This window comes from Gorilla gorilla, chromosome 1, assembly GCF_029281585.2.
Source record: "Gorilla gorilla gorilla isolate KB3781 chromosome 1, NHGRI_mGorGor1-v2.1_pri, whole genome shotgun sequence".
In the NCBI taxonomy this organism is placed as follows: Eukaryota; Metazoa; Chordata; class Mammalia; order Primates; family Hominidae; genus Gorilla; species Gorilla gorilla.
In genome coordinates, this window is record NC_073224.2 from 94,228,752 (window position 1) to 94,253,734 (window position 24,983).

Consider the following 24,983-nt stretch of genomic DNA (forward strand, 5'->3'; position numbering starts at 1 on the left):
CATTGCTGCTGTCAATGATGAGTAAACTGAATTGCAAAGGGAGTACCTGCCCCACCCGACTCCCTCATAATCTTCTCTCCAGAAAGTATAGCTGCTTTCTCTTCCTCCAGGAGCTGACAGGAACTGAGTGGAAAAGAGCCAGCATCTGAGCAAAGCCAGAGGCATTTCCCTTGAATGCTTAGGAAGAGACTAAGAAAAAAAATCCCTCCCCATTAGCTGGAATTACAATTTCCCGAGGAACAGTGGCCATAGGGCCACTCAATGGACAGATTTTGAAGGCAGAGGCTGCAAGAGAACAGAGAACTGAGGGAAGAGATGAGTGTGTGGATGAGATTAATTGAACAGTCTGGACTCCGAAAATCCATTTGGTAGCTGCTCTTGACGCAATCCTTGGGGAAGTACCAGCCTAAGGTGCATGTAGATCCTGTACCAGGGTTCCAAACTATCTCAGGGTCAAAATGGCTGGCAGGCCGGCTGTTGCAGCATCAGTGGCTGGATGGTTTTTGAAAGTGTATTATAATGCTGCAGGATTCCATAAACTGGGGTTAATGCCAGATGATGCCATATATAAGGATGAAGAAGTACGAGAAGCCGTAAGAAGCCCTCCTGTGAACCTTTATAATAACAGGATGTTTCACATCGATTGCACTGGACCTGACTATGAGGCAGCAGATCTCGCCTAAAGAACAGTGGACCAAATATGACAGGATATATTCTACCTTGAACCGTATCTGAAAGCGGTTACTCGGGAGAGAAAAGAATGGGCAAAGAAGTAATCATGCAGTTGAAATCTATGGATGCAGTTGTCCTCAAAGTATTTTTATGAAGATGTTGGTTAAAACCAAAACACAATTTAATAATTATTTAGGCCGGGCGCAGTGGCTCACACCTGTAATCCCAGCACTTTGGGAGGCCGAGGCGGGTGGATCACCTGAAGTCAAGAGTTCAAGATCAGCCTGGCCAACATAGCGAAACCCTGTCTCTACTTAAAAAAATACAAAAATTAGTTGGGCGTGGTGGCAGGCACTTGTAATCCCAGCTACTCGGGAGACTGAGGTAGGAGAATCGCTTGAACCTGGGAGGCGAAAGTTGCAGTGAGCCGAGATCGCACCACTGCACTCCAGCCTGGGTGACAGAGTGAGACTCCGTCTCAGAAAAAAAAGAAAAGAAAAGAAAAGAAAAGTATTTAGTCTGCACGTTTTCCTTTAAATAAATACCTATAGTAAAAACAACAACAACAACAACAACAACAACAAACTGTCTCAAATCAATCCAATATGTACCCCAACTTTACCAAGTTGGTTGATGTTTGTTTTTATTTTTGGCATCCTGAGATCACTGTATTTTATTATCCAGATAAAATAATTTCAATTACGGCCGGGCGCAGTGGCTCACACCTGTAATCCCAGCACTTTGGGAGGCCGAGGCGGGCGGATCACGAGGTCAGGAGATCGAGACCACCCTGGCTAACACGGTGAAACCCCGTCTCTACTAAAAATACAAAAAAAAAATTAGCCAGACGTGGTGGCGGGCGCCTGTAGTCCCAGCTACTCGCTAGGCTGAGGCAGGAGAATGGCGTGAACCCGAGAGGCGGAGCTTGCAGTGAGCCGAGATTGCGCCACTGCACTCCAGCCTGGACGACAGAGCGAGACTCCATCTCAAAAAAATAAAATAATTCCAATTTCATGTCTTTGGATTCCCCACAAGCAGAAAATCAGGTAATCACTTGTCTCTGTACCCACGGAACAAAATCTTTAATATACAGAGCGGTTTGGCCCCTTCTTATTTCCACACACTAGTCTGTGAATACTGTCTTTACATCACCCAAAGACCTGTTGAATTGCTTCCCCAAACAAAAGATGAATTCTCTCTGGAGCTATAAAATGCAGCTTGTAAAACTGTAGTATTTTTGCAGTCTGCGACTACCACCCAGAAACCATTTTAAAATGACAAAGATTTTCTGCTTTCTTTTTTTTTTTTTTTTTTTTTGAGACAGAGTTTCACTCTTGTTGCCCAGGCTGGAGTGCAATGGCGCAATCTCGGCTCACTGCAACCTCTGCCTTCCCAATTCAAGTTATTCTCCTGCCTCAGCCTCCCAAGTAGCTGGGATTACCGGCATGCACCACCATGCCCAGCTAATTTTGTATTTTTAGTAGAGACGGGGTTTCTCCATGTTGGTCAGGCTGGTCTCGAACTCTCAACCTCAGGTGATCCGCCCACCTCGGCCCCCTAAAATGGTGGGATTACAGGTGTTAGCCACTGCCACTGGTGTTTTCTGGTTTCTTATTCAGAGTTTATAGTCAGGATCTTAATGATCTCATGTAGAATATCTCTCTTTAAAATTTGGTACAGTTTATTATGAACAATGTCTTTGTATGAGAAAAATATAATAATCATATGTAATACAAATTCTGTAGGCAAGAAAGAAAAGTATGTTATTCTGCAGGCTCAGGCTGGACTTTTTTTTTTTTTTTTTTTTTTTTTGAGATGGAATCGGGCTCTGTCACCCAGACTGGAGATCAGTGCTGAAATCTAGGTTCAGTGCAACCTCCACCTCCCGGGTTCAAGCGATTCTCCTGCCTCAGCCTGCCGAGTAGCTGGGATTACAGGCACCTGCCACAACGACCAGCTAATTTTTGTATTTTTAGTAGAGACAGAGTTTCCTCATGTTGCCCAGGCTGGTCTTGAACTCCTGACCTCAAAGGATCCACTTGCCTCAGCCTCCCAAAGTGCTGGGATTGCAGGCATGAGTCACCACCCCTGGTTCAGGCTTGGCTTTTAATTCTGCTGCTCACCCAGTGTGGTCAGGCAAACCTGCCCTCTCCTGTACGTGAGCTTTGAGCATTTGTTGGGCTGTTCTAACAGAGATCATAGTTGCCATACTTACCTTTATTGAGAACTGTATTTTTCCATAAAGAGGGTGCTGCTTCAAGTTAGGAAGGAACTTCGGAAGGGCTTAATATGAAGTGATGCAAGAATAAGAAAAGGCCTCTCAATTCAGGCAACTGAAAGTTTGAGAATCAGAGTCATTCAATTCATATGCTCTGAGATCAGTCATTATTAGCCTGTATGTGTGGTTTTTGTTTTCCTGTACAACCTAGAAAATTAATCTTTGGTCATGTTCCTGGAATTCAAAGAAATATCATGAGCAATGAGTTAAGTATGTATTTTATCTAAGAAATGTAGTCTACCTATTATATGGGGCATGTGTATGTGAGGCACATATGCAAAATTATTCAGCTTTGTTGAAGCCAGTAGTGAAAAGAATAATTAAAGAGAGATTTAAGTCTTGAAATTCTGGTGACACAGGGGATAGGCTGCTTGAATTCGGCCACAAAACCTTATTTCTGACATATTAAACAAACAGATTAAGAAACAATTGGCCCATATAGGCCCACGTCTATGTTAACAGTAAAATATTCCTTATGAATTTATCATTAGTCAACTTACTGAGTTTTGCATCCGAGTAAGAATCCCCTTTTACCTATTCATACAGCTATAAACTACGAGCGAAATTAAGATCTTGTTATCTGTGGAAGGAAAAGATATTGTTAAAATCTCAGACAAAAATCCACCCCCCCCATTTTCATTTAAACATGAAAGCAAAGTTGTATTAAGGAGGTTAAAAATTATATATAATAATATTTATATGAAATAAAAATATTGATGGTGGCAGTATTATTTTTCCTCCACAATATCAAAGGGTAGAGAATATAGTCTATATTTAATTATTCCTTGACAAGCTTAATAACCTAAATTTTTTTTTTTTTGAGACAAAGTGTCACTCTGTCACCCAGGCTGGAGTACAGTGGCACGATCTCAGCTTCCTGCAACCTCTGCCTCCTGGGTTCAAACAATTCTCCTGCCTCAGCCTCCTGAGTAGCTGGGATTACAAGTGTGCACCACCAAGCCCAGCTGATTTTTTGTATTTTTAGTAGAGATGGGGTTTCACCATGTTGCCCAGACTGCTCTCAAACTCCTGACCTCAAGTGATCCACCTGCCTTGGCCTCCAAAGTGCAGGGATTACAGATGTAAGCCACCGTGCCCGACCACCTAATGAAAAAAATAATAACAGTAATAATAGAAAAAAAGGAAAAAGCATTCATAGCTATGTTTCTGGATCCACTGTAGATGACATATTTTTCCACAGTTGCAAGTAAAAATGAGTTTTCCAAATGTAAAATTGTTGGAAACAAAAAGTATGGGCATGCTAAAAAAAAATCCTGCTATGAGGGAGGTTCCTTACATCAAAAATGGTCAGGATGAGTTAGGCACTAACACCAAATGATGAGAAAAATGGACATAACAGTGAAGGGAAGATGTTTTGAAATGCTCAACTTGCAGCCCAACATAAGAAGAGAAATTTGGATGGCGATGAGAACAAAAGGGAGGGAAAGACACCTCACAGGTGTTTCATGTGAATAAGCTCATTTAGTCTTCACAGCAATTTTATAATGTAAATATAATTATTACCTCTATGTTACAAAAGAGGAAACCAAGTCTTGTAAAGTTTAAGCAGCTTACTAAGGTCATATCGTTACTGGGTGAGGAAGTCTCTCCAACTTGGAGAGTGCAAGGGAGAGTCATACAAGTCCCTGGAACACTCCAACTTGCCTTTCTATTTTCATTTCCAAGCTGCCTCCTTTGCCTGGTCCTGAAATCTCTAATTCTCTCTCTCCCTCTCTCTCTCTCTCTCTTGCTCTCTCTCTCTTTCTCTCTCTCTCTCTCTCTCTCTCTCTCACACACACACACACACACACACATTTGGCATCTCACCTCTTTTACTCTAATTAAACTTGGCCTTTGTCAGCAGGCAGCTGGTTCTGATGCTCTGTCAATGAAGATAGTGGAGAAATATGGTATTTTTTTTTTTTTTTTTTTTTTTTGTAGTCGGAGTCTTGCTCTGTCACTAGGCTGGAGTGCAGTAGCAGTCTCGGCTCACTGCAACCTCCGCCTCCTGGGTTCAAGCAATTCTTCTGCCTCAGCCTCCCGAGTAGCTGGGATTACAGGTGCGCGCCACCACGCCCAGCTAATTTTTGTATTTTTGGTAGAGATGGGGTTTCACCATGTTGGCCAGGCTGGTCTTGAACTGCTGACCTCGTGATCCACCCGCCTCAGCCTCCCAAAGTGCTGGGATTACAGGTGTGAGCCACCACACCTGGCCGAAATATGGCATTAAAATGGAACCTTCTGTTCCTTAACCCCAGACTCTCTATGTCCACTTGTGATACAAACCAATGTAGCAACATAACCAGCCCTTGCCATATCTTCCCTACTGCTTAAGGGTTAGCCAATTAGCTGATTTCCCTTGCCTGTTTCTTTGGGAGCAAAGAAAACAATTGTGTCATGTACATGAACAGACACATGAACAAGTAGGTGGAAGCCATTTTGAATGGTAGAATTTCAGTTTGCCAAAACCATAAAAGTGACTCACAACACCACTTTCAGGCAGCCTAGTTCAGGGGCTATAGCTCCATATGTTATTTATCATCAGACCCAACCTCCAAATTCTCTTTCTTGGCTATAATGCAAAGTCCAATGCTTAGGCCTTTGATGAATGTGCAGCAATAATAAGAAGGGAGTGCTGGCCGGGTGCACTAGCTCTTGCCTGTAATCCCAACACTTTGGGAGGCCAAGGTGGGAGGATCACTTGAGCCTAGGAGTTTGAGACCAGCCTGGGCAACATGGCAAGACCCTGTCTCTACATAAAATACAAAAAAAAAAAAAAAAAAAAAATTAGCCAGGCGTGGTCGTGCATGCCTGTAGTCCCAGCTACTAGGGAGGCTGAGGTGGGAGAAACACTTGAGCCCAGGAGGTCGAGGCTGCATGAGCCATCAGCATGCCACTGCACTCCAGCCTAGGCAACAGAGCAAGCATGCCACTGCACTCCAGCCTAGGCAACAGAGCAAGATCGTGTAAATAAATAGATAAATAAATAAATAAATAAATAAATAAATAAATAAATAAATAGAAAGAGAAAGAAAGAGTGCTGCCGGGAGCGGTGGCTCACCCCTGTAATCCCAGCACTTTGGGAGGCTGAGGCGGGCAGATCACCTGAGGTCGGGAGTTCAAGACCAGCCTGACCAACATGGTGAAACCCCATCTCTACTAAAAATACAAAAGAGTTAGCTGGGCATGGTAGTGGGTGCCTGTAATCCCAGCTACTCGGGAGGCTGAGGCAGGAGAATCACTTGAAGCCGGGAGGTGGAGGTTGCGGTGAGCTGAGATCACACCACTGCACTCCAGCCTGGGCGACAGAGCAAGACTGTCTCAAAAAAAAAAAAAAAAAAAAAAAAAAAAAGACGTGATTCAGAGGCGAGGAGTATAATTTTTTTAGCTCTCTTATTCCCTGGCAGAAATAATGTAGCCTTCTTATTATAACACATGTCCTTTTAGCTGTAAGATAAACAAGATGAGGTCACTGCTTTTACAGATCTCACATGCAAAGGGAAGAAACAGAGAAATGTTATTTAGTGTTAAGAATTTATAAATATTCACAAAATTTGTTGGAAACATCAAGGAAGGAATAGTTGATTCAGCCCAGAGACCACAGGTTTACACAGATGTGGATACATGGGCTGATTCTTAAAGGATGAGTAGATACTTGCCAAGCAATGATACACAGAAATGGAGGAAGTAACTGCTATTGAAAACAGATATTGGAACACTCGGTCTGAAATCCAGGCAGGTGTTGGGAAGGAGTGGGCAGGGCATATGGAGCTACTGAAGAATTTCAAGAAGTGAAGGAATCTGATCAAAATTTTTAATTCTCTTGGCAGCGTGGAGCCTGAAGGCAGGAAGATCACTGTAATAGCTTAAGTAAGAGATTATGATGGTCCAAAATATGCTGATGGGCCACGCATGGTGGCTCACACCTGTAATCCTAGCACTTTGGGAGGCTGAGACGGGAGGATTGCTTGAGGCCAAGAGTTCGAGACCATCCTGGTCAAAATAGTGAGGGTCCATCTCTATTATTAATATATATATAGAGAGAGCTGATGATGAGTATGAAGTTCAGGAAATAAATGTAAGAGATATTTAAGATTTAGGATGAGAAAGGCTTACTGATTGCATGTTGACAGTGAGGGAGGAGGAGAACTAAATGGCTTTCATGTTTCTGACTTAGGTCACTGAGTAGATGGGTTATTACCTGAAAAAAGAATATAGTCAAGGTAGGTTTTGAGATATCTCCTTGGCTAATGAACAATTCTCCCTTCTGTAAGAACAGCCCCCTCTCAAAAGGAAAAGTGCACAGTAGTCTTTGTACAATGTGGATCAATATCTGTCATAGTTTATTGGTCTAGCATGGACACTTAAACACACTGTGCCAATTAAAGATTCTCTTCTGGGAATTTGTGATTGGGCCTACAGAAAGTCACTTTTGAGGCTGGGCGCAGTGGCTCATGCCTGTAATCCCAGCACTTTGGGAGGCTGAGGTGGGCAGATCACAAGGTCAGGAGTTCAAGACCAGCCTGGCCAACATGGTGAAACCCCGTCTCTACTAAAAATACCAAAATTAGCTGGGCGTTGTGGCAGATGCCTGTAATCCCAGCTACTCAGGAGGCTGAGGCAGGAGAATCATTTGAACCTGGGAGGTGGAGGTTGCAGTGAACCGAGATCGAGCCATTGCACTCCAGCCTATGGGCAACAAGAACGAAACTCCGTCTAAAAAGAAAAAAAAAAGCCACTTTTCAAATGGGGCTAGAATTTTAACTGCCCATGCAGTGGACAGTCATATCCTACTGGTAGATGGGGAAGCAGAGAAAAGACAACAGCAGCAGCAGGAAGAAGAAGGCAGAGGAGGAAGAGAGGGAGAGACAGCCTAATAAAGCACAAAGCAGGTATTGCCCAAAAAAAAAGCAGAGACTAAGAGGTAAAGCAAGAAAAGAATAAGGAGAGTACTGGCAGCTTCCCAGTTTCTGGATCCAGTCCCTGCATGAGATCTGACTGCATAGCTACTCTTATATTCCATAAACTCAACTGTGTCCTAATTATAAGTTTTTGTTTTGTTTTGTTTTGTTTTGTCTATTCATTTCAGCTAGCATGAGTTTCTGTTACTGCCAATACAGGAATAAAGATAAAAAATGGGGTTTGGGATATGGAGATTTGAGGTGTTCATAGGACTACTACGTGAAAACATCTAGTAGGCCCTTAGATATATATATGGGTGGCTGGGCGCAGTGGCACACACCTGTAATCCCAGCAGTTTGGGAGGCTGAGGTGGGCGGATCACCTGAGGTCAGGAGTTCAAGACCAGCCTGGCCAACACAGTGAAACCCTGTCTCTACTACAAATACAAAAATTAGCCGGGTATGGTGGCACATGCCTGTAATCCCAGCTACTTGGGAGGCTGAGGCAGGAGAATTGGTTGAACCTGGGAGACGGAGGTTGCAGTGAGCCAAGATCGTGCCACTGCACTTCAGCCTGGGTGACAGAGCAAGACTCCATTTCAAAAAGAAAAAAAATATATATATATATGTATGTATATATATGTATATATATATGTATATATGTATATATATGTGTGTATATATATGTGTGTGTATATATGTGTGTGTGTGTATATATATATATATATATATTCCACAAAAGTGGGGATTGGCTGGCATGAAATATTTGTCTGTGTTTGGCATATATAAGTGGAATTTGAAAGAGAAAGGCTGTGTGGTCATCTAGATAGAGCATAAGGAGATAAGAAATATAAGCTATCTAGACACTAAAATGATTTTAGAGGAAAGTTAAAGGACTTGTTATTTTCTTTTCTTTTTTTTTTTTCAGACGGATTCTTGCTCTGTTGCCCAGGCTGGAGTGCAGTGGCGCAATCTTGGCTCACTGCAACCTCTGCCTTCCAGGTTTAAGCAATTCTCTGCCTCAGCCTCCAGAGTAGCTGGGATTATAGGTGCGTGCCACCACACCTGGCTAATTTTTTGTATTTCTTTTTTTTTAGTAGAGACGGGGTTTCACCGTCTTGGCCAGGCTGGTCTTGAACTCCTGACCTCGTGATCCACCCGCCTCGGCCTCCCAAAGTGCTGGGATTACAGGCATGAGCCACCGCGCCTGGCCAGGACTTGTTATTTTCAAGGAAACAGAAATAATCCTTTGGGTATCGTAGTTAAAATGGAATTTTCCCTAACTCTCAGACTTAGTATGATTAAGATATATACATTATAATTAATACTATTAAGTAATGAGTAATGGCAGACATTAGTAAAAAGAAAACCTCCATGTGCCAATCTGACATAGTATAATATTTATTCCATGAATAATATTTATTCACGCTCAGTGTCTTCCATTTCCTCTTAGGAAAAACCAGCTACCAATGGAAAATTTTGATGACTCTATTATCACCTACTTCATAGAATGCAGAAATTTAGGATGTAATACAACCAACTCTTTGCTATAGAAATCAGAAATGAGCCTGGGCAATATAGTGAGACCCTGTCTCTACAAAAAAATTTAAAAATTAGTTGTGCATGGTGGCACGTGCCTGTGGTCCCAGCTACTCAGGAGGCTGCGGTGAGCTGTGATGGTGCCACTGCACCCCACAGAGAGACTTTGTCTTAAAAACAAAAAACAAAAAACAAAACAAAGAGAGAAAAGAAAAAAGGAAAGAAATGATTTCTTACTTTAGCTGCAAAATGAGGATCAGGATGCCTAAGTCAAAAGCTTTACCATAGCTCCTAAATCAGCAGTGGCCCTGAGATTTTTGTCACCAAACATATGTTAAGCATTATTTGTCATGAAATTTTGTGTAATAAAAAGTTTATGTTTTAATTAAATGGTCTCTAGGACATATGTCAATTACTATGGTTCTTTGGACCGTACTTGCTCCATCCTTTTCCTCTTAAAGTTACACATTTCTTGGCCGGGCATGGTGGCTCATGCCTGTAATCCCAGCACTTTGGGAGGCTGAGGTGAGTGGATTGCTTGAGGTCAGGAGTTCGAGACCAGCCTGACCAACATGGTGAAACCCTCTCTCTACTAAAAATACAAAATTAGACTGGGTGTGGTGGCTCACACCTGTAATCCCAGCACTTTGGGAGGCCAAGGCGGGCAGATCACTTGAGGCCAGGAGTTTGAGATCAGCCTGGCCAACATGGTGAGACCCCTATCTCTACTAAAAATACAAAATAAAAAATTAGCCAGGCGTGGTGGTGCACACCTGTAGTCCCAGCTACTTGGGAGGCTGAGGTGGGAGAATTGCTTGAACCTGGGAGGTGGAGTTGCAGTGAGCCAAGATAGTGCCACTGCACTCCAGCCTAGGCGACAGAGTGAGACTCTGTCTCAAAAAAAAAAAAAAAAGTATTATTTGCTATTTTGTCAGGGTGTATGCAGGTTCTTAGTAATTAGAGCTCTGTTTTCCCTTGCAAGCATAACCAAGAGATACAAAGGATAAAACAAAAAGTCCACTTAATGTTGCTTCCCCTAAAATAAGAAAATCCATTTAAATGAGTGTTAACAATTGTTAAATTATAAAAGGGATGAGGCCAGGTGCAGTGGCTCATGCCTATAATCCCAGCACTTTGGGAGGCTGAGGCAGGCGGATCACTTGAGGTCAGGAGTTTGAGACCAGCCCGCCCAATATGGTGAAACCCTGTCTCTACTAAAAATACAAAAATTAGTTGGGCATGGTGGCGGGCACCTGTCGTCCAGCTGCTCAGGAGGCTGAGGCAGGGGAATCGCTTGAACCTGGGAGGCGGAGGTTGCAGTGAGCTGAGATCACTGCCACAGGCACTCCAGCCTGGGCAATAGAGCAAGACTCTGTCTCAAAATAATAATAATAATAATAATAATAAAAGGGATGGGTTCAAGTGTATAGTCTAAACTAGTTTTTCATCAACTAGCTGTTCTGTGTTCTGAGGAACACCAACATCACACAAATTCTCAACAGATACTTTTAATACGAAGAGTCTTAATTGGGTCCTGGCAGGGAAATACAGTTATAAAAGACATTATATGAGACAATTGGGAAAAACTGAATATGGACTGTGCTATGGTTTGAGTGTGTCCCCCAGAATTCATGTGTTGGAAACTGGTGCCCAGAGTGGCAGTGTTGGGAGACAGGTTCTTTAAGAAGTGGTTAGGTCATAAACAGGGACGGATGCTGCTCTCATGGGACTGATTGAATTCTCGAGGGAGTGAGTCCTTGTTCTCTGGAGACTAGATTAGTTACGAGAGTGGGTTGTTATAAAAACAAGGCCACCCCTGGTCTTGCCCCTTCTACTTTTCTGTCGCGTTATGATGTAGCTTGGAGCCTTCACCAGAACCCGATCTCATAATCTTGGATTTCCCAGCCTCCAGAATCATGAGATAAATAAATCTCTCTTCTTTATAAACTACCCAATCTTAGGTATTCAGTTATAGAAACAGAAAACAGACTAAGACAGACTATATTAGGGATTTCTGTATCAGTGTTAAATTCTAAGGTTGTGATAAAGGTATTATGGTTATAGAGGACAATTTTATTCTTAGGAGAGTCATGCTGAAGTAATTAGAGGTCAACTGTCATGATATATGCAACTGTTAAATGGTTCAGAAAGAAGGTTATGTTTATTATTTATGTACATAAAGGGAGAGGGCCAGAGATTTAAAATATGTGACAAAATATTGACAGTAGATGAAGGGTATGTTGGCATCAACTTACTATCCTTCCAACTCTTCTGTGGGTTTAAATAGACCAAATAGACTCCCAACTTCTCTAAGAAAATTGGGGAAAAAGTATGCAGTACATCCAAAACATATTTAACCATAGAATATTTCTGGTCTACCCAGCCCCTCCAGGCCTCTCAATATTATACGGCATGCTAATGCTAATGTTCCAAGGATATACAGTTTGGGAAATGCTGTACTAAACACTAATAAGCACTTCTCCTCTAACTTCAACTTGTTCAATGACTGCTTAACTAAGCTTTGGCTTTTTTTTTTTTTTTTTTGAGACGGAGTCTCACACTGTTGCCCAGACTGGACTGCAGTGGCGCGATCTCGGCTCACTGCAAGCTCCGCCTCCTGGGTTCACGCCATTCTCCTGCCTCAGCCTCCCGAGTAGCTGGGACTACAGGCACCCACCACCACGCCCGGCTAATTTTTTGTATTTTTAGTAGAGACGGGGTTTCACTGTGTTAGCCAGGATGGTCTCGATCTCCTGACCTCGTGATCCACCCACCTTGGCCTCCCAAAGTGCTGGGATTACAGGCGTGAGCCACCATGCCCGGCCTAGCTTTGGCTTTCATTCTCACTCTGTTGCCCAGGCTGGACGGCAGTAGCGCCATTTCAGCTCACTGCAATCTCCACCTCCTGAGTTCGTTCTCCGAAGTGATTCTCCTGCCTTAGTCTCCTGAGTAGCTGTAACTACAGGCGCATGTCACCACGCCCAGCTAATTTTTGTATTTTTAGTAGAGACAGGGTTTTGCCATGTTGGCCAGGCTGGTCTTGAACTCCTGACCTCAAGTGATCCACCTACCTCGGCCTCCCAAGTGCTGAGATTACAGGCGCAAGCCACCGCGCCCAGCCTGATCCCTCTTTTCTTTAAAGGAGTGTGGTCTTAAAAATGTAAATGTTCTAATTATATAGCAGTAATTTTTTTTTTTTTTTTGAGACGGTCTCACTCTGACACCCAGGCTGGAGTATAGCGGCTCACTGCAACCTCTACCTCCTGGGTTCAAGCAAGTCTCCCACCTCAGTCTCCTGCGTAGTTGGGACCACAGGCATGCGCCACTATGCCTCGCTAATTTTGGATTGTTTGGTATAGATGGGATTTCACTATGTTGGCCAGGCTGGTCTTGAATTCCTGACCTCAAGTGATCTGTCCTCCTCGGCCTCGCAGAGTGCTGGGATTACAGCCATGAGCCACTGCCCAGCCTACAGCACTAATCTTTTGTTACTAGTCTAATAAATCTTTTCCAACAGAAACATCAGTAACGTCTCATTGCTTTACAAAGTAATCTCAACTGAACAGGTGTTCAATGGTCCTTGTCATAGAGCCTCTTGCCAGGTCTGCACAACTCTGGAAGACATTTTATTTAGCTGGTATTTGAATATGCAGCCATCAGTCACCCACTTTCCTTTCAGCATTATTTTTATTTCATATGTAAAGATATTGAAATATACATATAGACATCTATATAATATTACATATGCAGATGATATTGTATGCTTAATGAAAAATAGGCTTTTGGAAATGGTTTAGTAATTACGTGTAGCAACTCGCTCATGTTCCAACCTATTAAGTCAAGAATTCTTAAAAGTTACAGAATAGTGGAGAGAACTACAAGTCACAATAAAACACCTCACGTTTTTAAAGTGAAAATTTGCTTAGCCAAGTTCAATATACTCATGCTAAGGAAGAACTCAAGGATTTTGGTTGTTCAGATACACAATTTTATGCAACAGAAGGAAATGAAAAATCCTAATTCCTTCAATTTAGGACTAAAAACTGTTCCATAAAAATAATCTGCTATACATACATATATATGTGTATATATATATAGAGAGAGAGAGAGAGAGAGAGAGTCTCTGTCACCCAGGTTGGAGTACAGTGGCGCAATCATGGCTCACTGCAACCTCCGCCTCCCGGGTTTAAGCGATTCTCGTGCATCAGCCTCCCAAGTAGCTGGGATTACAGGTGTATGCCACCACGCCCAGCTAATTTTTGTATTTTTTTTGTAGAGACGGGGTTTCATTGTCTTGGCCAGGCTGGTCTTGAACTCTTGACCTCAAAGAATCCACCCACCTTGGCCTCCCAAAATGCTGGGATTACAGGTGTGAGCCACCATGACTGGGCATAATCTGCTATATTTTTAACATCCAAAGTCTACCTTTCTAAATTTCTAAGTTATTTGATTAAATTGCCAATTTTGTTATTTGTCCATCAATAGATTATAATGATTTCCTTTTGCTATAGAGTTAATTAAAATAGAAACTACTGGCCAGGTGCAGTGGCTCACACCTGTAATCCCAGCACTTTGGGAAGTAGAGGCAGGCAGATCACCTGAGGTCAGGAGTTCAAGACCAGCCTGACCAACATGAAGGAACCCCGTCTCTACTAGAAATACAAAATTAGCCGGGCGTGGTGGTGCATGCCTGTAATCCCAGCTACTAGGGAGGCTGAGGCAGGAGAATTGCTTGAACCTGGGAGGTGGAGGTTGCAGTGAGCCGAGATGGCGCCATTGCACTCCAGCCTGGGCAACAAGAGCAAAACTGTCTCAAAAATAAATAAATAAATAAATAAAATAAACTACTAAACTGCCATTCTTTGAAATATTGGAGTCATCCACATCCAACTGGATGCCAGATTCTATGAATTAATTTTCAACTCCACAAACATTTATTGAGCAATTACTATAGCTCAGGCATGGGGCTAGGTGCTAGGAATACAGATCTGAATATGATGATCCACTACTGATAAGGAGTACACTTGGGGCAAAACAAAATGGTAAATCTAGTCATATAGGAAATGCATACATACAAAATAAAGACTTGGTACAGAAGTACTAACAATTTGACAGGGAAGACCACAGGGAAGATAACTAGAGAAAGTAACAACTGAGCTGTTTTAAGATCAATATGATTTTATCACACAGATAACTGGGCATGGGTAGGCAGGGAATTGAATGCAACTTTGTTTTATTTATTGTTTTTCTTTTTTTTAGATGGAGCCTGGCTTTTGTCGCCCAGGCTGGAGTGCAGTGGTGCAATCTCGGCTCACTGCAACCACTGCCTCCTAGATTCAAGCAATTCTCATGCCTAAGCCTCCCGAGTAGCTGGGATTACAGGCACGTGCCACCATGCCTGGCTAATTTTTTTCTGTTTTATTTCTGAGACATGGTCTCACTCTGTCATCTGGGCTGGAGCGCAGTTGGTGTCATCACAGCTCACTGCAGACTTGACCTCCCAGGCGCAGGTGATCCTCACACCTCAGCCTCCCAGGTAGCTGGGACTACAGGTGTATGCCACCATGCCAGGCTAATTTTTCTATTTTTTGTATAGACAGGGTTTCACCATGTTTCCCAGGTTGGTCTCGAACTCCTGGCTCAAGAGATCCACCCACCTCAGCCTCACAAAATGTTGGGATTACAGGCGTGTGCCACTGTGCCTGGCCTGAATGGCATTTTAATAAGAGGATCAGAAAGAGGAAAAAGGATGGACTTTGCAGAAATACAGGTAGGTGCAGCTGCAGCATGAAATATAAATAGGGAAAGAGATAGGAGGCATGATTGACAGGTGGAGCCAGATTGTAAAAAGTCTTATATGCCAAGAGAATTTGATATAATTTTGAAGGCAAATGGGCAGAACAGGAAATAAAATGAAGAATTTTAAACATGAGTAGCATGATCAGGCTTCTTTTTAAAAATGAAAACTGTTAGCAGTATTAAGAGACAAGAGGGCAGGAGACAGGGATCTTCTAAGAAACTCTAGTAAAAGATCAAGGACTAAACCAAGTAGTATCTGAGGAAATGAAAAAGGGAAGCTGGATCTGGAAGGAATTACTGGGTTGACTAGCACACAATCTAGCACAGTGGTGACTCTAAAGTTAGATATTCTTTTGTCCACTGTGTAAACCCTAGGAAGTAAGCTAAACAATTCATTTCCTTAACCATAAAATGAAGTGAACATTAATATCTTCCTAATAGGCTTCTTGGGAGGATTAACCAAAAAGCATTTAGCACGTTTGGTGCAAAATAACGCTCAGTTAGTCACTATTCTACTATCAGGGAGATGAAGAGATTGAGCTACTCCTAAGTAGCCCTTGAATAAAGGCCTGCTTCTGCTTTTCAATCCTAACCAATGCCCTTTGTTTAGATGAGTGGTTCTAAAAGTGCAGTCTCCACACTAGCAGCAGCAACAGCCCCACCTGAGAACTTGTTAGAAATGCAAATTCTCGAATCCCACAAAGAACTAGTCAGAAATTCTAGGGGCGGGGCCCAGCAGTCGGTAGCCTAACAGGCCCTCCCAGGTGATTCTGTTATATTCTGAAGGATGAGAATTACTGGTTCAAATATTCTTAACTCCAGTCTAAGTTATTAAAACAGTCTCTTAGGGTGTCCCTTCTAACAACATTTTCCTGTTGAATTTATCTTCCAGATCTGTCACTGACTTCCCAAAACAACATGCCAATGCCACTCCCAGACAGAGGTGGTATATAAATACCACCTCTCAGTTTTATGAAATGTCGGGCAAGTCTCTTTATTTGGGTTAATTGGGTCTCTGTTGTCTCAGTTAATTGGGTCTCAGGTTATTTGGGTTTCAGTTCCCATGTGGAAAAAGGGAACATTAAACATGATATAAACTAAAATGGTATCCATCACCTAGTTGATGCTTCATGATTTATGGCTGTTTTATTACTATTGCACCTATTATCTCATTTGGTCCTCACAACATAAAAATACAGCTATTATCAAAGCAGAATCACTGGATTAAAGATATCCAAGTTGATAAAACAGCCAAGATTAGAACACAAATTTCCTGACTCTGAACTCTGGTTCTTTTCATTAGACCTGGCTGTTTCTACAATATCAAGAACACTTTTCCAAAATAAAAAATTACATATCAGTATTGCCAATATGATGTAAGATTTCCAAAAATGAAAAATCATATTCTTTAGAAATGGGTGGTTAAAGCTACATGGAAATTTTTAATGGCAGCTTTTAGTTAAAATTAAATCAGAAAATAAATATATTTACCTGTTATCTGAATATTTATACTAAGTATAGAAAAAGTTGAAATTAAAAAGCAACTCCTTTATTTTTAAGCTTTTATTTTATCACTCTTATCAAACACACATCAGAAAGCATTATCAACAGTGCATCTTATGGTAAGTCAGTTTACAACAAAACTGAACAAGGCAATTGTGTTTACAGAAAAAGTCTTCAGCAAAAAAGTATGCAATACAGTCAACTGAAACGCACTGTTCACACTTTTTAGGAATATAGGAAAGTGGAAAATAAAAGTTCTTTGCTATTCAGCAGGAAAGAGTTTAAAAGACTTGAATGGAAATCAGAAATTTAGGGATTTGAGAAAATAACTTTTTGGTACTGACACACATCTACATATATAGTCCCACTTAGTTTTTGTTTTTTGTTTTTTCTTTAAAAAAAAAACAAAAGCTCACAAACAATAAGACATCACAAATAATACAGCAGAACCACAGTGCCAAGAAATGCCAAGACCAATATGCTACTGAAACAACTGGTAGAAATGTTACAGACAACTATTCACTATGTATTGTAATATTCTTGTAGTTCTGAGGTGAAGGTAAACCAACAGGAGAGATTACTCCTTGTAACTGGCTTTGGTTTAAGTGATCTTTCACATTTTTTTCTAACCATACCTTCTTATAAAAAATGTAGCAATTACATGTTACTGAGGGAAAATAGTACTGGGTTTTAATATTCACAACCAACTACTCCAGCTGACACAGGATGCCATAAACCATTAAAATTTATTGATCATACTTAGATTTTCTAAGGCTGATCAACAGATAGCAAAGATGGAACCCTTTTGGGAAAAAATAAAATCCCTTCTACCCCAGTTTTGACACTGTTAAGAGGTTATAAAGGAATGTTAAATTATTTAAGATATTTCAAAAAAGAATTAAGAATGGAAGAGTAAATTCTGCTGGAAGAGATATGGCAGCTTTACAGTCTGCAAAGTAAATAATCTACAGAGATGCAGCTTAACTTTTTTTTATTATAATAAACATACTTATTTCCATAAGGTGCTGTGACTTTGCAGCTAGTGCATACTAATGCCACCCACTGTACCCAATGTGCAAAAGGAAATAATGGAGATGGCTAACCTCCAGTTTTCTGATCCTTGATTTGCATAAGTGGTGATGTACACCAAATACACAAAAGCTGGAGTATAAATATTTATTTTTAAAAATTAGGCCAAGCTGAATATAGATATTTAATCTGGTTTCACAAACTCTTAAAATAATTTTCTGAGGAAACAATGATGAGGAATGTGTAGGAAAGGCAATGTTTCTATGCTAGCGGTACCAAACCTGGAACTTTAAGTATCATTTTTTAGCTCATTAACTATATAGAAGATTACTAAGACCAGTAAGGGAGCCATTTTCTTCCCCTCCTCTATTTTTATTACTTATCTCTCTCCTCTTTACTCTTAAAATTGGCAATCTTCTGACAACCCAAGCTAATAAAATAATATAGCTATATATAATTCAAATAACTAAAGAACTTTTGAGTCCATATATGCAGGATTTTTGAATAGCTCACTACATTTGCTCTTATACCCTCACTGTCCTGGTATCATAAATATTATTAAGGGAAGATAACTTAGAAGGGGAAAGCAATTCCAACCTGGGATAAAAAAGTGATTACAAATAATTATCTTGTTGATAGTAAGGGCTTATGGTAACAAGTAGCTCTGATTTTTCACATAAAGATCCCCCCCCCCAAAAAAACAAAATACAAACAATTCCAGTTTTTTCCCCCCAGAATGTGACTTATTTCCATCATACAAAGCAGTATAACAAAATAAGCTCTCTTCTGCACAAAAAACGATTAATGGTTTATAAGACAAATAAGTAGAATGCTTCTCTTTGCCTTTAAATTAAAATACTATGAACCTAGGTAACAAAACATACATGGCTTTCTTCAAAAGAGCCACAAGATTTCTTCTAGTTATTGTGACAGCTACCCAATTTAATGGGAAATAACACTCAAGCAGCCATTTGATAAGTTTCCCATGAATTTCAGCATTTACAGTGCCACAAACACAACTGCCACAATTATGACAACTCTCTGAAAAGCACAAATAAAGCAAATTTAAAACATTAATCCTCATAAGCAGTACAAGGCAGAACAAAAGTGCTGAGTGGTAGGAAAATGAATAAAAATTTCCTATCAGGAGAATAAAGTTTGTGTAAACTATCTTATATCCTGAAGATCACTTTAATGACCACCTATAAAATACAAAGTTTCCTAAATACTCTCTGATTTATAGATATTTCTCTTACAGTCCACTGCTCCTATAAAATTACAGCAAAAAATATTAAAATTATTTACCTTCTTCTTAAATATCCATGGCACTTGTCAAGTACATGCTACTGTGAATCTATTGGTCATTATATAATTTAAAAATAGTGAAAAACATCTGAGGGAGGTGGCTACAATAACGAACATGACATATCCTATAGTATCAGGCAGAGAAGCTATCCTAAAACAAAGTGAAACAAAATCTTTACAATTCTGGGTACTCCAAAAACTAAAACATCCATGTTCTTCTGTGATTAAGAATGAGACTTATCTTAATATACCACGAGGCTCAGCTCTGTATGATGGAGACATTTTTATATTCATCAAGAAAGCTAGTAGTAATACTAACTTGAAAAACTACCATCTCAAAATAAAGGTGACTGACTGAGCACCTTAAGAAATGGGGATTCTTTTGAGCTAATTGTGACCAAGTACTTGTCTATATGTGACCATAATTGACAAGAAATGAAATTATATCAGAGAGCTACAGTAATAAAATTTGATGAAGGAACCTGATATTAAAAACAGAACTAGAGATCCAAGGAAGAATTAAATTCTGCCAGACAATTCTGGCTTTTCCATCATATATAATATTGGAATAAAATCAAATATGAATAGTTTTACACATACAAAAAAATAAGGTAAACCAAGGCTATTTCCAGGCAGACAGTGAATATATATATGAAAAATAAAACAAAGGTAAACCAAGAAAATTTTGGACTTTTATACTATCATATGTAACTCAGTCTAAAAGTTACTCCAGGAAAAAGGCAGAAGTGCTATTAATTATCATCATCTGGGAAGCTTTCACTCAAATGAGTTTTAATATTTTCCAGGAAACACAAGGCACTTGCTTAAATCTTTATCTACACATCCATCAGACTCAAAGTCATGATGTGATTCCAATGTACCCGAATCTGAATAAAGCCACCTAGCATGTACCCTTGCATAAGTGTCTAGGTAAATATATGGTTACTGAGTGTCTCCCCTACTCCTTCACCCAGTAACTATGTTGTTACAATTACTATCATTTACAATGGTGCTGATTTTCATTAAATTAACTGTAAAAAAAAAAAAAAACTCATGCTGCCAAGTATATTGATAGTAGAACTTATGTGTAAGATAGGCCTAACAGTCAGAAAATAAGACCTAAAACAAAAAGATACCCAAATGTTAGTTATCTGCATGATGAATTAACTAAAACAAGCCATGAAACAGCATCTGATAAGTGCTCTAACTCCGCCTTTTATTCCAGAAAAGTAACTGATGCCCTTACCAGAGTGAAGGTCCAGTGTAATAAGACAGAAAAAAGCCTTCTGCCCATGGTTTCTCTTCAGCTTTCTCTATATGGCAGCATTCCTTATAATAAACTTGCTCAATAGTTAAAATATAAGCAACATGAATCTAGAAGACAAGTTAAATAAGTATTCGGAGATTTTCTTTTAAAAAATAATTTAACATATCTCAGCACTCTTTAGCAGCTGGAGTACCAAAAAGAAGGCAATATTTCTCTCAATAAAAACAAAGAGAAGTTCGAGTAAAACCATACTTATGGTTTTTGTTCTAAAAGCAGCCAGTTTGGCTCAAGGCATAGCAGAAAGGGAATCCCTCTAAAGAGAGCTGCTATATTGGTGGCCACAAAAAAGGAAGACATCCAGTGGTAATAAATGCGGATCTCTTATTGCAAGAGGATAGTTTTAAAAATTCCTTTAAAAGGCAGTCAGTACTTTTAGTTAATGCTGTCTCTTACTGAGGTGTCCAACTCTACTTGTTTTTGTCCTGTAAATACAGCATTAGTTTTGACAGTGGCTAGCTAGCTACCCCCTCCAAATATATTTCAAAAGAATCAAGTATTTCCCACAAAATAATCACTGTATGTGCCTTTTCTGGGTGTACAATGTGCCACAGTAATACCCCAAAGAAGTAACTGGGAAGGTGAGAGGCAAGGAAGCACAGGTATTAATTTAGGGAATAAAACACTACCTGAGACAAAATTTGCCCAAAAGGGTAGGGGTTAAGTGACATGAACCCTCACCTCTTTACCCTTTCTCTCAAAAAGAAAATTTCTAGGTCTTTCAATAACTTCAATAAACCAAAATCCCTATGTATATATTTCATCCTAATCATGAAACTTGTATCTTTTGATATTTGGTTCAGGTTTAAGAAAGATAATATCACAGGAGGGAGGGGTAATCTGCTAATGTGATCTTTGGTAGAACGGGCTAAGAGCTATAAAATAATTTCAATCACAGGAGGCATTTCTTTTTCAATTCTCTGGCTTTAATATAAAACATCTAGCCAGGTGTGGTGGCAAGCGCCTGTAAACCCAGCTACTGGGGAGGCTGAGACAGGAGAATCGCTCAAACCTGCGAGGCAGAGGTTGCAGTGAGCCGAGATTGAGCCACTGCACTCCAGCCTGGGCAACAGAGCAAGACATCATCTCAAAAAAAAACAACAACAACAAAAAAAAACATCTAATTAAATGCATGGTTAATTCAAGGCTCATCAATTATTCCCTCAGCTCCCTTAAAATCTAGTAACCATCTTCTGTAACAAAATTCTACAGTGTCAAGCACTAAATATATGTATGAATGTATCAGCAATAAGATGACAATCAAAGAATGCTGTGAAGATTGGCATCAAGATGGTAGCAGCATACTGCAGGACTAGGCTTAGAAGCCTACCTGCAGTTTATTTGTAAGGATTTTTCTTTTGGGGGCAGAGGGGAGAGAAAAGTAAATGTGCTAACTTAGGATACTTGCCCTTATAAAGAATTCCTTTGTATCCCATGTTCATCGTATTTAAGGACCTGATGTTTCTAATCACCACAAAATCTGCTACCCATATGAACATTTAGGAAAGTTTAGGTCTTCACAATACTGGTTCTGCCCACTTGAATTCTGACTTGAAAACAAACCAATTTATAAATTTGTTGATTATAAATTTTCAGGATTTATAATCAACTCCTGAAAGGGCCAAAATAAAAAATAATAGTTCTTCCTTCTAAGGGCATGTATTGGGGAACATGCCACAAGACCCTTTGGTAATTCATAAATCAGCCTCCTTATGCCAAATTTGGTTTCATAATAAACATTAAAGGAGAGTCCTGAATTTGACAATTATAAATAACTAAAATGTCAAACAGTAATTGTTTGAATGGGGTAAAGTATTTCATTCTGTAAAATGCAAATTCTAATTGGACTCTCAGCAACCTGCATGGCAAACATAAGGAAATGTGAGGAGGCTTCCAGCAGGGAAAGATAGAAGACTCTTTCCTTAGGAAAAAATAAATAAATAAAAAAATTAATAACCTGTATATAACTTGTCTTTTTTTTTTTGGTATAATCAGTGCTTCATAAAGGCATCCTAATTTTTATATATTTAAAGACAACCTACCATGAAATAAGAAGAATCCATAATTATAATTCTAAAAACCATGTAATCAACTTGTGTCCATGAACTCACGCATAGCAGCATCCTCTACTCAGGGACACATTAGGTTGCTATGAATCCTTTTAGGAATTCTTTGAGTTTTTCTTCCTTTCTACTTCTACCTCATTATATCTACACCTTTCTTAACTACCTTGCAGTCAAAAGCCAAACTATGTGGGATGCTGTTCCTCTAGTTTCCCTTCAGCTAAGGATAGAGGCAAAGAATGAGGGAAGGGGAGGAAAAAGGGAGCAGGGATACGAGAAACAGAAAGGAAGAAAAAAGAATCCTTTTATTTTCCACCCTCTCTTCGCCCATTTTTTTTCTTTTCCCTTCACTGTACATCTAATTCTTTTGACCCACTTCAATTTTCATCATAGTAGGTAGAGCCACATCTTGAGAAACCTTAAAACTATAGATTTACTACAAAAAAGATGAGCTAATACAAAGTCTAAAGTAAACTAAAAGAGGGGTTGATTTACATCTGGCACAACTTAGTCTTTGTTCCAATCATTTTAGAAGTCTCAATTTAACTCCAGGCTAGACTCCAGTTTGTTCTGGGCCTCTCAGGAATTATGTTTTGTCATTTACATTGTATCAGACAGACTACCTCTCAAAAAATGTATATCCTAAATCTTACGGATGTGAAACAGGTAGGGAAGAAATGAGTATAGACTGTATTAGCTCACAGGATTCACACTATAAAGTACACTGACTCAAATTTTCTCTAATCATTCATACTCGCACATTCACTCAAGCATACATACTAGACATAAAAATTGTGCAAGATCAAGCATCAGCTTTCTATTTTAAAAGCCTTAATTTAAAAAAACTTAGATAGGCTCACTGCAGTTCCTTTAAAGGAATATTCAGTACTACAGTACTGCTTTAAGAAAAAATTCACAACTCAGTGTTAAGAACACAGTAGGTAACTGCTGCTTGACAATTACTTAACATTACTGAGAGCATCCAGTGCCAGCTTATGGATATCAACAATAAGGAAGAACCACTGGACAACATAAAGAAATAATCTGTAAATGATGTCACCAAACCTAACAAATTTGTATTTACCAAGACATGATGTTATTCATCCTTGCTTCATGATCCATGAAATAATTAAGATTTTTTTAGGCTACATATTGAAGAGCAACACCTGCTGTCCTGCACAAAAAACGGTTGCCCACATGGATGCTCTAAAACCCCTCAATGTATAGCTGAGAGGTCTTGTCCTACTCAGTGCCAAATGTATGCAACGCAGTCGCTGCTTGGGCAATGGCTGCACATTAGTAGGATTAAATAAATGTATAAAGTACCTTCTTAAAATGGTAAGGGGGTAGTCCTGCATTCATATGTGGAATAACCCAAGAAATGGAAGAGGAGAAAAAGGAAACAGTCCTTAGGTTACTGATTAAAGCAAGGTTTGATACAGATATCCCCTCTTGTAGGCACTCAGCGGGTAGAATGTAGCCACAACAAACTTCCCATCAAACATCCTTCCAGTCAGTAATTTCTGCGCAGCTTTGGAATCACCAGCATTTGCATACTCAACAAAGACCTGAAAGAAGACAGAGAAAAAAACATTTCATTTCCACCAAGATTGTTTTAGACCAGTGCTTTACCACCTTTAATGTATATACATCAACTGGAGATGTTATTAAAATGCAGATTTTGCTTCCTTAGGTCTCAGATGTCACCTGAGTTTCTGTTCTAAACAAACTTCCAGGTGATGCCAATGCTGCTGGTCTATGAACTATACTTCAGGACAGCAAGGTTTCGAATACTTCCTCACAACTCAGCTCAACTTTGAAAAATCTCTCAAAGACAAGTTGTGTGAATCATGTACAATCTTTTGCTAAGGTCGTTACAGGAGTGATGAATAACACTAGACATCAGCCAAAGATACGGCTGAATAGCTCAGACAGCAACTGCATTTCAATGGTACCTGGATGATAATCTGTACTTTTAGAAGTGAAAAAGGAAAAAATATTGGTCAAAAGCTGCTGGAAATTGCACCTATTAGGAAGTACAATTTGGCTGGGTGCAGGGGCTCACTCCTATAATCTGAGCACTTTGGGAGGCCAAGGCAGGTGGATCACGAGGTCAGGAATTCGAGATCAGCCTGACCAACAAGGTGAAACCCTGTCTCTACTAAAAATACAAAAATTAGCTGGGCAAGGTGGCACACACCTGTAATCCCAGCTACCCAGGAGGCTGAGGCAGGAGAATCACTTGAACCCGGGAGGCGAAGGTTGCAGGGAGCTGAGATTGCGCCACTGTACTCCAGCCCGGGCAACAACAGAGCAAGACTCCATCTCAAAAACAAACAAACAAAATCTAACTGGGCGTGGTAGCACGTGCCTGTAATCCCAGCTACTTGGGAGGCAGAGTTGGGAGGATCACTTGAGCTCAGGAAGTCGAGGCTGCAATGAGCCAAGATCACGACACTGTATGTGCTCCAGCCTGGGTGACAGAGCAAGACCCTGTCCCCTCCCCCACCCCACCCCAAAAAGGAATAATGAATCTATTCCTGATTTTTTTTTACCTGATTCTTAATTAT

General features: G+C 40.1%; 1 protein-coding gene and 1 pseudogene across 1 annotated transcript in view; one reads left to right on the top strand and one right to left on the bottom strand.

Annotated features, from left to right (window-relative positions):
• The first annotated feature begins 458 nt into the window (after window positions 1–458).
• LOC101136684 (cytochrome b-c1 complex subunit 7-like) lies at window positions 459–776 on the top strand (annotated as a pseudogene).
• A 15,961-nt stretch (window positions 777–16,737) lies between these two features.
• The window catches only part of UHMK1 (U2AF homology motif kinase 1), a 32,004-nt gene continuing 23,758 nt past the window's right edge, over window positions 16,738–24,983 (bottom strand). The window contains exon 8 of the mRNA XM_004027791.5: window positions 16,738–23,981. Coding sequence (XP_004027840.1) covers window positions 23,835–23,981 — 147 coding nt within the window. The 3' untranslated portion in view covers window positions 16,738–23,834. The remainder of the gene's footprint in view (window positions 23,982–24,983) is intronic.